Source organism: Uloborus diversus, chromosome 1, assembly GCF_026930045.1.
Source record: "Uloborus diversus isolate 005 chromosome 1, Udiv.v.3.1, whole genome shotgun sequence".
In the NCBI taxonomy this organism is placed as follows: domain Eukaryota; kingdom Metazoa; phylum Arthropoda; class Arachnida; order Araneae; family Uloboridae; genus Uloborus; species Uloborus diversus.
In genome coordinates this window covers 262085432-262101084 of record NC_072731.1, presented here as the reverse complement: position 1 = coordinate 262101084, position 15653 = coordinate 262085432, and the positions used below count along the sequence as shown (strand labels likewise).

General features: G+C 33.4%; 1 protein-coding gene across 1 annotated transcript in view; it reads left to right on the top strand.

Moving 5' to 3' along the window:
- Positions 1–6830: 6830 nt before the first annotated feature.
- Positions 6831–15653, top strand: part of LOC129220448 (dynamin-binding protein-like) — a 29143-nt gene continuing 20320 nt past the window's right edge. The window contains exons 1-2 of the mRNA XM_054854871.1: positions 6831–6841; positions 13509–13789. Of these exons, the coding sequence (XP_054710846.1) occupies positions 6831–6841; positions 13509–13789 (292 nt within the window). The remainder of the gene's footprint in view (positions 6842–13508; positions 13790–15653) is intronic.

Here is a 15653-nt window from a genome sequence, read left to right as displayed (position 1 = left end):
TGTTTTTTTTTTTTATGTTTTCATGTCATTAGAATCCCCAAGGATTTTTTTCTATAAAAGATACAGCCTTAAAGTAATACTTTTTGCAATTGGGATAACATATTTGACAAAACTGTGCATTGGATAAGCATTTTATAAATTACTTTAATGTTTAGAGCATGTTAAATCTTTAAAAACCAAATTAAAAAAAAAAAAACTTTGATTTTTTACATAATTAATCACAGAAAATTTTCTAATAAACTCATAAGCAAATGAATGCACAGATTTTTAGAGATGATTATAGTGATCGTTTAGCAAAAAACTTTTTTTAAATTAGTGCAAAAATAAAAAAACCTTTGGGATTTTAAAAAATTGAAATTTTCCTCAATGTTTTGAATTTTCAAAAAAAGTAGGCAATATTTTTTAATTTTGAAAATAAATTATTGATTACGAAATAAGTATGCATGTTATAATTTCAAAAAAATATAAAATTTACTTAAATTTAAAAAAAAAAAAGTCTGAAAGGTACTGTGACCCCTTAAGTGGGTCCATGATTCGATTCACCATTCACTTCACCCCACGTGAACCAGTTCAGTAGGTAACAAAAACGTTCTTTTGTAAGTTGTGCGAAAAAGATTTTAGCTAACTGAAACCTCGTCTTGTTCTCAAAATCTAAAGTAATACACCAATTTTTTTTTTCAAGCTATTTAAAAGCGTTAAAATATCAATTAAAATTGCGCCAATTAAAAAAAGGGTTTGGCACCAGTGCAATAGAGGAACTTCTCCGGATATTTGTTTCACTGTGCTAATATTATTGTGGTAAGGAATCTTCATTTACAGGGTAGGAAGGTAGTTTTTTTTTTTAGATTGGAGGTAGGGGAGGGGAAAAAAGCAAACATATTACCCTCAGAGAAATAAGGATTTTATTTATTTATTTTGTTTATTTATTTGTTATTATTATTATTATTATTTTCTAATCGTGTAAATGAGGATCGGCCTATTTTAGAAGAGTGAAATTCATTTTGAAAGTGTGAAGTATACGAAAACAGTTAAGATCATAATAGTGGTCAATTCCATCAAAAAAAAAAAAAAAAAAACTTTTAAATGATGAAATGGTAAATGGCAAGGGAAGTAGAGCAGCGTAAATGATACTTGGTTTGTTTTATTTCGCAAAATTAGAAGGAAAAGAAGTTGCCAAGTCCCAATTTAGTTCTTTTCTGTACTTCGCAATTTCCAGTCGTAATTTCGTTATGTGTCTTATGGAGTTGCTTAAATAGTTAGTAAATTAATTTATGAAAACTATATTTACCACTTCAGTATATTTAAAAAAAAATAAAACAACGAAGTCTAAAAAACAAATAAATGCTTATACATTTTTTAAATATTTTTTTTACAGAACCTCATTTTACAGAAAGTTCCGAATAGGCGCAGTTTGCTAATCCTACCTGAGCTGCATGCCCGGAATATTTATTTATGTTCAATGTTCATGATTTCTTAATGGGGTTTTATCCTTCAGTCAAAAGTACTACTTTTAGTCACTGAAATTAATAGAATAACCAAAAAAAAAAAAAAAAGCAAGAAAGAAATTACATGGACCCAGAAAATAATTTTATTTTACCAACAGTTATTTTTTAATTAATTTTTTAAAATGTCCGATTTTTCAAACCATTTGTGGTCTTTATGACGTCAAAAATGATGCCTTTTGGCGCATATGTCTACCGCATTTCCACGTTATGCACAAGAAGCGAATCGAATATTGCGCTCTACGTTTGCTATCAACCACATCGTTGCCAGTACACCTGACTAAAGATGCGAATTAAATATTATGATCTGTGAATGGCAACACTGAATGGCATTTCATCATTTGTGAGGTCATCGGCAGAAGTGTAAATAATAAAAGCGCACCGATTAAAGGTTTTTTTTTTTTTTAATATTAAACTTAAGTCTAATTATCAAAAATGGTCAGATCCTTTCTTTTTAAGCATGCTCTTTCAGAAAAAAAAAAATACTTTTTAAATTTTGGAAACGACCCCATTCAGCACTCATTCGTGAAGCCAATTGAAATTATTTCAAAATTATATTCTTAGAACAGCAAGTGAAAGCACTTACTGCAATGATTCATCGATTCAGAGCTTTTAACCTTCTTTTTATGCCCAATTGACCCCGATCTTGATCTAGTTTCGTCACTTTACTGATGCTTTTGTTTAGGGTTTTATGGAACTTCATGCTTTTATGAAATACAGTCAGATCTCGATATCTCGAAGCTTATAACTCGAATATTCTTTTATCTCGAAGTTTTTATTGGGTTCCAAACTCTTGGGACTGTTGCTGAAACTTCCCATCACTCCAACTTCCCACAACTCGAACGTTTCAGCCAGTCCCTTGGGACTTCGAGTTATCGAGAGGTGACTATATACGTTTTTACTCCCTTGACGGAGTTAAATTTAAACGAGTCAATCCAAGAATTGCCTTGAGCAGGAGAAAGGCAGTAACTGTAAATTTCTCATTGTGTTGCTTTTTTGTCGTCTTTTGTACCAGGGGTGCCCACCTGGGGGGGGGGGGGGGTCATGGCATAGACTGCGCCATTGAAATTTGTAGGGGGGTGTTTTAATGGGTATTTTTTACTTTTGAGGAGGATGTTGCTTTTCTGGAGGAGTCTTAGTGATATGCAGGGGGTGCGTCCTTGCTCTTAGGGGGGGGGGAGGGAACCCCTGTTTTTTACGTTAGCTTTGTAGTACAAGTTTGCTTATTTGGTTTCTGCTGAAAAAAAATGCAAAAGAAACTTTTTAATTCCAACATTTCCCTGCTGTTAGTATTGAATTCAAAACGCGTTTCTTCAAATTTCTCGAAACTCATTTCTGAGGATACTGTGTTTTCCTGTCCACGGCAGAACTCTTCTTCATAATTTTATTAATTAAACTAGCTGCATCGCCCGACTTTGCACGGTCTACCTCGAAAATAAAAAGTATGTCAAGTGACGCATGTTCAACAATCAAGCTTAAACAAAAGAAAAAAGAAAAAAAAAATCAGTAAAATTTTGCGACAGATTGTGGAAAAATAACCAAAAAGGAATCATTTTAAATCCCCCGATTACAGGAAAAGCCTCAAAACAAAATACAGAATTTTATTTGTTTATATTGGAGAAAAAAAATGGCAGCAGATTTTTTATTCAATGATTTTCTTAACGCTACAAATTTCAATAAAAGCACTGTTGCGGAAAGTTGAGATGAAGCAGTGAATAATAATTTGAATGGAGGAAAGTCTTCGAAAAATAAGGATTTTATTTAGAAATCTAAGTGTCATAATTAATAGTTTTTAATTGATATCTCCGCTAATTATTATCGGAGAATTATGCTAAATAGCCAAAAATAAAGACGGGAAAATTAGGAATCTATCAATACCTGGTTCGATGTTCAGTTCATTGGCGTTCGAGAGAAGTTACTTGGACATACATACATAGTTGCATACATAGTTACCTACATAGGTACATACATAGGTATATGCGCTCAGTTTTTAATTATATAAGATTGAATTCCATGCAATCTAAATAGGGACACAATTTATTTTTTATTGCAATGCTATTTTTCTCCCCCCTGCCCCCGTAGCTCATTCAATCCTAAAAAATAAATAAATAAATAAGCGATTCATATTCGCGTAAACGTCATGCCGTCGCGTGGCCCCTGTCACCGCCTCCACTAGAGCATTACGGGTAGCGATTTGTTTCTCCCCATCGTTTGATGAACCTGTTATGGAATTGCCCTTGCGCAAGCATTCCTCTGCTGATCTTGAATAGTCGAAGCGATTTTTTTCCTGTGACGTAGGAGATTACGAGACTGTTCAGGAAACAATTGCTCCGCCAGATATGTTTCTTCGCAAAAGTGATTCGGAAAGCTTTTTTATTAGAGACTTGAGGAAACACGTGTCAATGCACTTCTGTTTTGTGTCGTGTTTTGTGCTGGAAATTTTGCTTCTGTGGAAATTGGTATTGTATTTTTTTTGCTTAGTTCAGTTTTAGTAGCAGGGTTCGTACGGGTCATGGAAATCCTGGAAAGTCATGGAAAAAAAATAAACAAATTTCAGACCTGGAAAAGTCATGGAAATTTAATATTTTCATAAAAGTCATGGAAATTTATTTCAAGTCATGGAAAAATGTCTTGGGCAGTAAGAAAGCAACAATTGCTAAAAGAGCGCTAAAAATATTGAGTGATTTAGTAATATTGCATATAAATTGAACGATCTCAAATAGAGACGTACCGAGTAGCACTTTGGCCGAGTACCGAGTACTCGGCCTTTCACTACTCGGCCGAGTACCGAGTTACCGAGTACTCGGCCTTTCACTACTCGGCCAAGTTACCAAGTACCAATTATGTTTTAAGAAGAACCACCGACACACATGTGATGAATTTTGAACTTATTGTAATAGTAGTACTCCTTGTCCATATAATATTTTTTAAAACTAAATTCCTGCTGAAATTTAATTATGCATTATATAAACAATTTTGTGTCAAATTTTACAAAAAAATTATTTTTAAAATTAAAAATAAATAAAAGGTATGATTAATCAAGTTGGAATTGAAACAATATACCAATCAATTACCTATAGTTCTAGTCCGCCAAACATAAATAATTTTTAAAAGCAGATAAAACAAATATGCAGGAACACTGCAGACACGTGTTTCTGCCCCCCCCCCCCCCCCCGTTACAAGGATCGTCTTTTTCAGTGCATAACATGTGAGCTAAAGAATGTAAAGACATTTGACAAAAAAATCCGACTTTTGTCAGATGCCTTTAAATTCACGAGCTCCCATTTTGTGCATTGAAAAAGGAATTCCTTGTAATGCCAAAACACGTGTCTGCAGTGTTCCTGCACTGTGCTTTTAACGTTGTTTTATTTCCTTTAATTTTTTAAGCAAAGGTATTTTTATATTTTTTATAACTAATTTTTCTTTGTAGCAAAAATCTATTTTTAATGTTAATATTTCATATTTTCTATACTTACCTTTTTTGCATAATTTTTAAAAAATATGTTTTATTAACTTTGGGGACATTAAAATAAAGATTTATTCCATTAAAGCACTACAAACTTCATTATTCTCAAAATTTAAATTTGACTTATAAATTTTAATTGTAAATGATTGCAGAATATAATGCTTGCTCTTTTTTTTTATGAATTTTAGTATCTGTCTTGGACAATATTCAATTTTTTGCAACTACTCGGTATTGGCCGAGTACCTGATCAGAATTTGGCCGAGTACCGAGTACTCGGCAAATTGGCCGAGTACCGAGTAGTTACCGAGTATTCGGTACGTCTCTATTCTCAAAGACAAATCCGAGTTATGGAATCCAATTTCATCAGCTTCTGTAACAGCCGCTCACCTTTTTTTGTGATGTGATTTTACTACTGGGGCATTACTAATTTTGAACCCACCATTATTTTCAGTAATTCTTATATTTTATATTCTGTAGTAGTGGACTCGCACTTTCTTGATTTTGCCCCGCCCCCTCAAAAAGTGTAATTCAATTGCATACCAGTTCGTTTCAAATACTTGTAAAAAGTTCATTATTAAATTTTTCAGAGTTTATCTTGATATGTTGAAGGTTTTAAAATGAAGACTTCAGTCAGGCAATAGAACATAGAAATAGGGGAATTCTAATACTCTAAAACAGTATTGCCCAACATATAGTTCACAAAACTGATCCTTTTAGCTAGCTGAAATATCTGATTTGCAAAAATGAATTTACTGTAAAAAGTGGCTTTACTTTAATGAACGAATATGCTGTCTAGTTACATGAGCGATTAGATGCACTATTGATATCAAAGGGCAATGATTTTATGAAGTAAATTTTTTATTTTAAACTTATTCAATTTTTATCAAATTCATTATTATTCTGTTCTATTTATTAAATATTTATTCGACATTTAAACATCAGTGTATTGCATTCCTTGTATTTTTATTTTCCTTGAATTTATATGATGAAGACAAAAAAGAATAATTTATTACTTTCAGCAGTATGTACTGATATTTTTTTCAGTCACAAGTAAGTGCTCCAATGAGGTAATGGCACTCATGTAAAAGTTTTTCTAATGCCCATTTCCGAAAAAATTGGCAAGTTTGACATTAAATAGTACTATTCTCTTCGTGTAACAAGGTCAGGAAAATGTTTATGAAGTCATGAAAAAGTCATGGAATTTTTTTATCCAAATTGAGTATGAACCCTGTAGTAGTGAATCTAGGGACGCCCCGATGGGAGGTCCCTGTGACCTCCCAAGCATTTTCCTTATTAGGCAAATTTTGTCTACTGTCTGACTATCGATTACATGGAAAGGCTAATATCCGGTTTATAGGCGGAAATGGACGTATCTATTAGTTTATAGGGGTATTAGTTGGTTTGTTACAGATGTGCACTTTTGCCTCTGTTATTTAACCTTAGTTTTGTAAAAATGAAAATTTGCTCTCAGCAACATTTTTTTAATCTAATGTATATTCGATCTATATTCTCACGGCAAAAATTAATTAATTTATTTATTCACAAAAAAGTTTTGAATGAAGGTTGGAAATGAAAATATTTTCTTTTCTTTTTGTTGTTTCCACGTTAACTATTTTTATTTTCCCTTATTTTATTTTAGAATGCAATAAATGAATAAAGCACTCGTGACATTATAAAATGCGTGCATCAAAATACCATCCTTATTTTCCCTTCTCCCCTACTAGATTCATTCAGATGGAATAGTCTTTACTTGGCAGATTGCCAAATTGCATACAATCCACGGTCAAACAGTATTAGGTCTGCAGATTTGCTACTTTTTTTTTTTTTTTTTGAATGTTACCTAATGTCTCCTCTCTTTGGATATGGGTCGGAAGTATGTCTGTGTGTTGTTTTCTGTGTTTGTTCAATTTTATCAACCATCATTCAGAAAATTTGGAATTTCATTTGGCCAATTGAGAATTTCCCCCTTCCAAAAATGTAAGTTCGGGGCGCCCCTGAGTGAGCACACAATTCAATTATTTTAACAAATGGATCAGCGAGAGATGTTATTTTTATGTTTTGACAAGCTGCGCCCTCACGGCTATGCTCGTGCTATACGGAAAAAAAAAAAAAAAACTATTTGAGCGTACGTACATTTTCCTTCCCATTCCGAAATTTAAAAAAAAAAGTTTAGTTAATTAAAGTGTGCACACATAATTTTATCTTTGAAATAAGCTTCGTATTCCATGAAGTAATATAAAAAAATCCTGATAAAATGTAGACAGCTGTCCTTCAAAACTCCCTCTTCCAAAGAAAAAAGCATCTTTTTTTAAATCATTCAAAATCATCGTAGCTATGTGTTTAAGGTTAAATAATGACTAATAACCTGCAACTATCCAATTTAAAAGATATTGCCAATTAAAAAAAAATAAATAAAAAAATACAATGAACAAAAAGTCACGTAGTTTCGATTTATAGTCTAAAATATTATTAACAAACAAACAAACAAACAAATCAATAAATACAAATAAACACTATATTTTTTGCATGCACAAGAAGCAGACGGTAATATTTAATTTCAGCATATGAAGTAGCGAGGGATCACGTGACTGACTCACTGTCTGCCAATCGCAAAGCCAATAGATTTTGACAAACGTCAGGCCTCGGGCAAAGTGACGACAGTAAGATTTGACTTAATTCTGATTCATTTGATTCTGATTGTTCAGAACCAAGTAAAAATCCCCCTACCCAAATAATAAAATATTTAATTGAAATACTTAGTGCTATTGAAAAAAGAAAGTGATTCCTTGAAGAAAAAAATAATTTGATTGAAGTTACAACAAATTAACCCCCCACCCCCACCCCTCATCAAAAATATAGTCACTTTAATTAAAAATTAAATGGACATTAAAAATGCTTGTTATTCCGTCACAACACACAAACTTTAATTATTTTAATCCAATTTGTGAAACATTATTTAAATTACCAGTTTCTAATTGTCAGTTCTATATCTTATAAGTATTCATTAATTAAAAAACCGAAAAAAACAAATATCAGTTCTAATGAAAAGAGTTTCACTGTAATTGCAGAAACTTTTTTTTTTTTATTTTGGATCAAAAATGTCATTCCGTCACAAGGAGGACCCTTCTTTTCTTCTTGTTCCGCCACACATGAAATTTCCCTGAACCAAAATGTACTATTTTCCCTATTACAATCATTATATTGCTAATAATTTGGCTGTGGATCGTCATAAAATAAAATATTTTGAAATAAGAAAAAAGAAACAAACGAAAAAGCAAAAAGACGTAACCAGGGCAATGAAGTAAAACGTCAATGAATGGAGAAGACATTTTCGAATTCGACTTAAATGTTTGTAAATTCTTTTTCTAATTGAGATAGAAGCTTGGATCTTTGACTGTAAGTCGGGTTATATCTGGAGTAAAAAAAAAAATAATAATAATAATAATAAAATAAAAAAAAATAATAATAATTTCCATTACTGTCAAAAAAATAATAAATAAATAAATAAATAAATAAATAAATAAATAAAATAAAATAAAAAAAGAAACTGTAGAATATATATATTTTTTAATTTTTAAATTAGTGGTTGGAATCGAGCGAAGTCATGAAAAAATCGAGTTATAAGCACAAATAGCTCTTGCTGTAATCAAGTTAAAAATCCAAACAAATTGAATCGAACGCAGAAAAATCTGTTCTTTCGAATGATATATATATATAATATTAATACGTGCTAGTAATTTTTCTCCTTTATATTCTGGAATTAATGTAAAAATTGTTTCAAATTGGAATAAAAAAGTATTACCGTAAACGCTGGCTAATTTTTGGGTTCTGTTGGCCCCAAACTGAGAAAAATATACAACGTTCTCTGCTAACCTTTAGAAAGTAGTTTTTAAATTAATTTCCACAGTATCCACTAGAGAGCAGCCTCAAGCACGCAGTAATGTATAGGAAGCAGTTTGATAGTTCTCCACAAGGTGGCAATATCAGTGGTTTTGTGTTCCTTCTGCTAACACGTGTTTTTAAAACCTCTGAAACTTTTACGTGTGGAAACAGTTCTATATCTGCTAAGAGTTTGTTAAGTACCTATTTATGAGTATCATTTAACACTTTATGTGGTTAGTTGTAGTTCTCATTTCTGTTCAGGTTTTTATTTAAGAATGTTACAAAAATAACATATACCCTAACCGAAAACTGGCACACTACTTTGGCGCAGCCTGAAAACTTGAAAGAATCCGTCAGAGTGATTTAGAAAAGAAAGGTAAAGCTAAATTGAAACTCTGAATTGGAAACAAACACACAAGGAAAAACTGGGAATTCTCATCAACGGATAAAGAGTGATTACAGCGTCAACTCATCAAACCACGTGACATGGTGTTTACCACGGAACATGAAGAGGAACTGAAAGTTGTTAGGAGGTCCTGAAAAGAGGAAGGGGACTCGATCCAGTTGCATCTACTTCCAGTAGTGGATTTTAGGGGGGGGGCACAGGGGGCACGTGCCCCGCCCCCCAAAGGATTAATTAATTTCACTATTTTATTTATTACTTTTTAACTGACCTTTCCTTTGCACTTTTTTTTACGTAGCTAATTAAAAAGAACACAAAACAGATGCAGCATATTTTGAATAAAAGCATTTTTGTTTGCTAAGGAAGTATTACTGGAGTCAGAGGCCCAGAGTTGCAGAATACATTTAACTCACGGGTTTCGCATTCGAGGGACCGTATTATCGCGATTTGTCCACTAATTCTTCTTTGATGGAATCAATAATTAGTTTTTTTTTTTTAATGTGTAGGCTCACCTACAAGAGTCATTTTGATCCAGGAACCTATTTGAGAAATAATAGATTTCTTTTTCAGCTTATAAAAGATGCAAAATGAAAGAAATCATGTGATAGTTTCTTAGAAAAACCATGATTTTTAATAGAAGCGGCATGTAGTATCAATATGTTATCTCAACTGTATCATGGCTTTAAGAACAAATCGGCAATTGTTTTGAAATTCACACAAAAATAGTTTCTGAATTCTTCAGTGAAACTTATATATGTTATGAAGTTATGATTAAATTAATTTAAAAAAAACTCAAGAGAGGTATGGGTTTATTTAATAACCTTGCCCTCGTGTTATAATCATTATGACGATGTTCCTAGGTAAAGCCGCTCATTGTCTAGCATCTTGGTGACATTATATTGGGTTTAGTATTTAAATGGCTTGAAACGTTAAAGATGTATTCCGTCCACATTCAAAGTATATTAGTGCATAATATTCATGTACTTAGAAGTAGATTCATTGACCTTGAGGAATCCTTAAAAAAATAATAATTAAATAAATAAAAAAAACACGCACATTTAAAAATAAAGTCGTCAAAACTTTGTTATATGAAACATGGAAGGCGGGGGTGGGGGATTCAATTTCCCGTGCCCCCTCCAAAAGATTTTTCTGTATCCGCCCCTGTCTATTTCTTACAATTTTGGAAATTTTTTTGGATGGTTTAGGGAATTTTGTTGTAGAACACAATGAGCGTAGTTTTCCAAGGCTAGCTATTGATGGGAGAGAAGAAGGAGCTGTTGTTGAGTGCATGGAATACACTAGGTAGTTTTGGAAAGGACCGACAATTAAGGATTCTTTGTTTTAAAAATGGCGCTCTATCAACAAAATTATTCAACCGTCGAAACTAATGAAAAGATGACTTCTCCGTCAGCAACTTGTAAGACAACAACTACGCCTACACACATTTTTTTTTTATATATTTTTTAATTCCTTGAAACAAATGTGTGATTCAAACAACATAAAAATGTATTTTTCTTTCAAAAAATATTTTTTCGTATGAACAAAAGTATTTTCTTTTGCTGTAGCTCAGTGGTGTTCAACCTATAGGGCCCGCGAAGCTAATCCATGTGGCCCGATAACTTGTCTAAATGCTATAAATTGAAAAGAACGATGAATGACAATGTTACAAATTTGGAGCCAAATATTCACAAATTAAGTTTCTAAAAAAAACAGATGCAATTACTTAAACAAGCATCAAGTACTGACAGCAACAATGATTGGTTCTCAATTATATTTCCTTTTTCCCTTGTTATTTAAAAATTTTAAAACTTTACATATGTTCTGGTCCGCGAGAATTATTTTAATAAGAGGTGCGGCCCTCGGGTAGAAAAAGGTTGGGCAGCACTGCGTCTAATTAGTTATACAATGATTTTAAATGGGGAAAACCATCTTGGCCCCAAGTAACCCAAACGCAAGAGGCTTTTTGGAGACTTAATTTTATCGTAGAGATGTGCTATCTTGTAAATTTGCGAAATTTGGCGGTTCTTTTTTTTTTGGTATCAATTTTGAATTAAAAAAAAATAATCTTGTGACGATATATGCACACACGTACATACAGCACAATACACAACAGTGGCGCAACTAGAAACTAATTTTTAAGGGGAGGGGGGGAGGCATACTAGGAAAAAAAATTAATTTGATTTGCTCATCAAATCTCTCAATTTTGAAACTTGTAGTTTTAAAAACGCAATTTTAGACGGTCTTTGGTGATGTTAGGGGAAAAAAGGGTGCCTGGGGACGCCGTTGAAATTTGTAGAAATTGAAGCTTGAGAACGCGGTTATAGTCCATATTTATTGACGTTATGGTAAAGGATGAAACTCCGAGATTCGCTCCGATCGTTTTTTTTTTTTTCTTTTTTTGAAAAATAAATAAAAATCGGTTCCTCCACCCCCCTCCATTTGGAGACTTGATTTTATAGTAGAAATGTGCTATCTTGTAAATTTGCGAAATTTGGAGTTTTTTTTTTTTTTTTTTTTTTTTTTGTATCAATTTTCAATTTTCATTCAAAATTATGTTACTTTTCGAAGCTTTACTTGCAAGTTGTTTTTCTTGCACAGAAAGCATTGGATCGTATAGGCTTGGAGAAGAATTGCCGAGATATCGCCTAGCTGGCATTATTTTTGGCACCAGATTTATGGCGATCTTTCCAAGAAATTTATTCCGATTTACAATCAGCCCCAAATATACCCAAGAAAACATTTGAATTAAAGCTGTAATACTACGTCGATTGCATTTTTTTCTCCCCCTTCTTTTAATAGAGTTCATTTTTGTAATAAGCATATAAATTGTTAACAAATGTGCGACTTTTTTCTGTGATACCCATGCAGTCGCCTAAAATTGTAAAATGTCCGTTTTTCAGAAAAAGTTAAATCCCAAACTTGATACGTATGGGAAGGAGGGTTCAAAAAATTACATTGAACAGAGAAAATATTATAATATACACCAGTAATATGCATATACAGTGCAAGAAAATTATCATTTAAAAAATAAAAATAATAAAAAACAGCTGGGGAAATTAAATGTTTCTAAACTTGTGGCATTTTCTATACTAAATCGAATGTTAAATTACGGAGTCATTGAGCACCCTCTTGAAATTTGAGTAAGAAGCTAAAAGTTTTACAGCATAATACTATTAGTAAGTCTAAAAAATAGTAGGGGACCTGAACTTAAGCTTGGGGGGAAAAAAAAAAGAAAAATAATTTGAATTTTGTCATCTTGAATTCAAATTATGTTTTTCGCAATCACGAGTGTGTGTGTGTATGTAGACGTGTGTGTTTGTGTGTGGGGGGGGGGGTATGTGTGTGTAGGCATGTGTGTTTGTGTCTGTGTGCAGGCATGAGTGTGTGGGTAGTGTGTGTATGTGAGTGTGTAGGTGTGTGTATGTGAGTGTGTAGGTGTGTGTGTGTTTGTTTGTATATTTGTTTGTGTATGTGTGTAGGTGTATGTATGTGTGTTTAGGTGTATATATGTATATGTGTGTAGGTGCGTGTATGTATGCGTGTAAGTGTAGGATATTGACGAAACCTGGAGACGGTTTTCGCTAGAGGTGCAGCATCGTGAGGACCCGGTCGACGGTCAAGCTGCGGAGGGTGCTGGTGGGAAAAATCAAAGGAACGTCAAAAACAATCAAATGAAAGCAATAAGCAATCGTGATTGCTCAAAAAACAACCACCCTAATGGTCACCCTTTGTAAAACAACAGTTAATTCTCAAGTTCTGTTTGCAGTCTGTTTATTTTTATTGAGCAATCACGATTGCTAATTGCTTTCACTTGACCGTCCTTGGCGTTGTGGTTCCTTTTTCAACCCCACCGTCCTCTGCAGGCGCGGCTCTTCCCGGTAGCCGCTTCTCCTGGTCGGTAGCATCCATGTCCTACACACACGCACGCTCATACACATACATACTCACACGCATACACACACGCACCTTTACACACATACACACAGCCAACGTGCATACACACAGGTCTACGCACACACACAAGCCTACACATACACAACTGTACACACGTAACCGCCCAAGAGGAGGGACAGGAACCGTCTCTAGAAACAAGCGAGTGGGGTTGTAATCAATGCGTAGGGGGTCCTGTCGCAACTCGTGATTGCGAAAAACATAATTTGAATTCAAAATTCTAATTAATTTTCAAAATTCGAAAGTTTTTTTTTTTTTTTTATTTTATTTATTTCCTGACAATTATTGTATCCCTTTGTTTCAGGCTTGACATGGAGCCAAAAGCAGGCCGGCTCGTCAAAGCTATCTACGATTTCCCCACCGACGACGAAAATGAATTGCCACTGCTTATCGGCGACATTATCCAGGTAAAAGATCAAATTGATAAGCAGTGGTCGTACGGAATATGTGGAAACAGGCAGGGCAATTTTCCTCTGGGATTCACTTCAGATGTCAGCGCGCCCTCCCTGACGGACAACCAGCAGCTCTTCGCAGTGACGAATGATTTCGCTGCCCAAGAATCCGGAGATCTTACGCTGAAGAGAGGTAATTTATATTCTCAATTATTATATGTATAGATTAGGGCTGGGCGATATCAGAATTTTAATCCCGCGATTATCGCTCTCTAGATACAGTAGGCGCCGCTTAATGTGATCACGGTTAATGTCATCATTCGCTTAATGTTATCAGAATCACGAAGTCGCGGAACACTTGTATGTTAACACACGTTAAAAAAGTCGGATATTGTACTCGGTGTCTTCGTTTATTGTTATCACATTTTCATAAACTTTCAATTCCCCCCCCCCCCGCTTTTGTTCCTCTATTAACAGAAATAGATAAGCAAACCCTTACAAGACTAACTTTCTGTGTAGCATTTTATGATTTTCAATAGCAGTTCAAAATTTTTCTAGGAATGAAGCTGCAGAAATTTCGCCCCCCAGTGACCAGACTCCCCATAAGAAAACTTTCTTCTGCACCTAAAAAAATTCAGTCGCTGGACATGTTGCAGGCATTGATGTAAGAACTCCATTGTTGCCATTACTTTGTAAGCTGTTAAAGAATTGTGTCGGGATTCAAAACAAAGCGAAGTTAAATTAAAATTTAAACAACAAGCAAAACCATGCTGGAAAAGATAGAAAAGCTGAATGTGATTTGAAACTGGTTTACGAATGTCAGGGAAAATGGTCATATTTTACTTCACCTATTACTATGTGATTAAAAATTGCATAATTTAGCTTTAACTTTTTATAATTCAGATATTTCCATTCTGTTAATTTACTAATTTATAATTTAAAACTGCTTTCAGTTGAATCATTGTGATTTTAATTTGAGGTTGCCAAAATAAATGCACCTTAATTGGAAAAAAATTCATTATTTTGTGTCTCCTGGATTCTTTTCGGTTATTGTTATCAAATTATATTTGTCCCAAAGTGATCACATTAAGCGGCGCCTACTGTATCGATATTTTCGAAATACGCTAGAGTCTCGAAAATCCGAGTCTCATAAGTCCGAGGTTCCGCTTAATTTGAGGTGCTTTGTTAATATTTTTAAGGTATACTTTTTATAGACAAATGTTTTAATCTGAAAACTGAAATATTTTGCTATGTAGAACTTTTCTAACAACACACAATACGGTAATAGAAAGATATTGAAAGGTTTGTGTCAATAACACTTGGCAAGTGGCATGAAATTTTTTATTGATTGTTATAGAGATGATTAAGAGATGCTTTGGAGAAATTAGGAAGAAGGTTGACACAAAAAATAACTTGAAATTAAAACATTGTTTTGCCTCAAAGAACGAACAAACAGCTCTTTTGGAATATCCTATTGCAATTAAAAAAGTAAGTGCTAAACTTGACACTGTACAAAGCGTTTATATGCGTAAATCCCTCTATGACTAACGTTTTTGTATTATGTGAGGCATGTAGGTACGCTCACACATACACACAAATGTCACGAAAAAACTCATCACAACTAATTCGAGGGCGATTAAAGGGGGGGGGGATTTTTAGTTGCCTACAAGTTTACACACAATTACGTACGGACATAAAGAAAAAAAAAAAAAAACTAATCATAACTCGTTTAGGGTTAGTTAAAACGTAAGTTTATGTTAATATTTGAGTGATAAATTTTTCAAGGAGACAATATTTCCTTTTCAGAGCGTAAGGGGGAAACATCGCATGTCCTTATGTAGTTCAAAGAATTTTTCGGATATACCGAGTTTTCAGTAATCCGAGGTGGCGCGATTCCCAATGGGTTTGTTTCCTTCAGTCAAAAGTACTACTTTCAGTCACAAAAATTGATAGAATAAGCAAAAAAAAAAAAAAAAGAACATGAACCCAGAAAATACTTTCCTTTTCCCAACAGTAATTTTTTAATTATTTTTTTAAAATGTCCAATTTTTCAAACA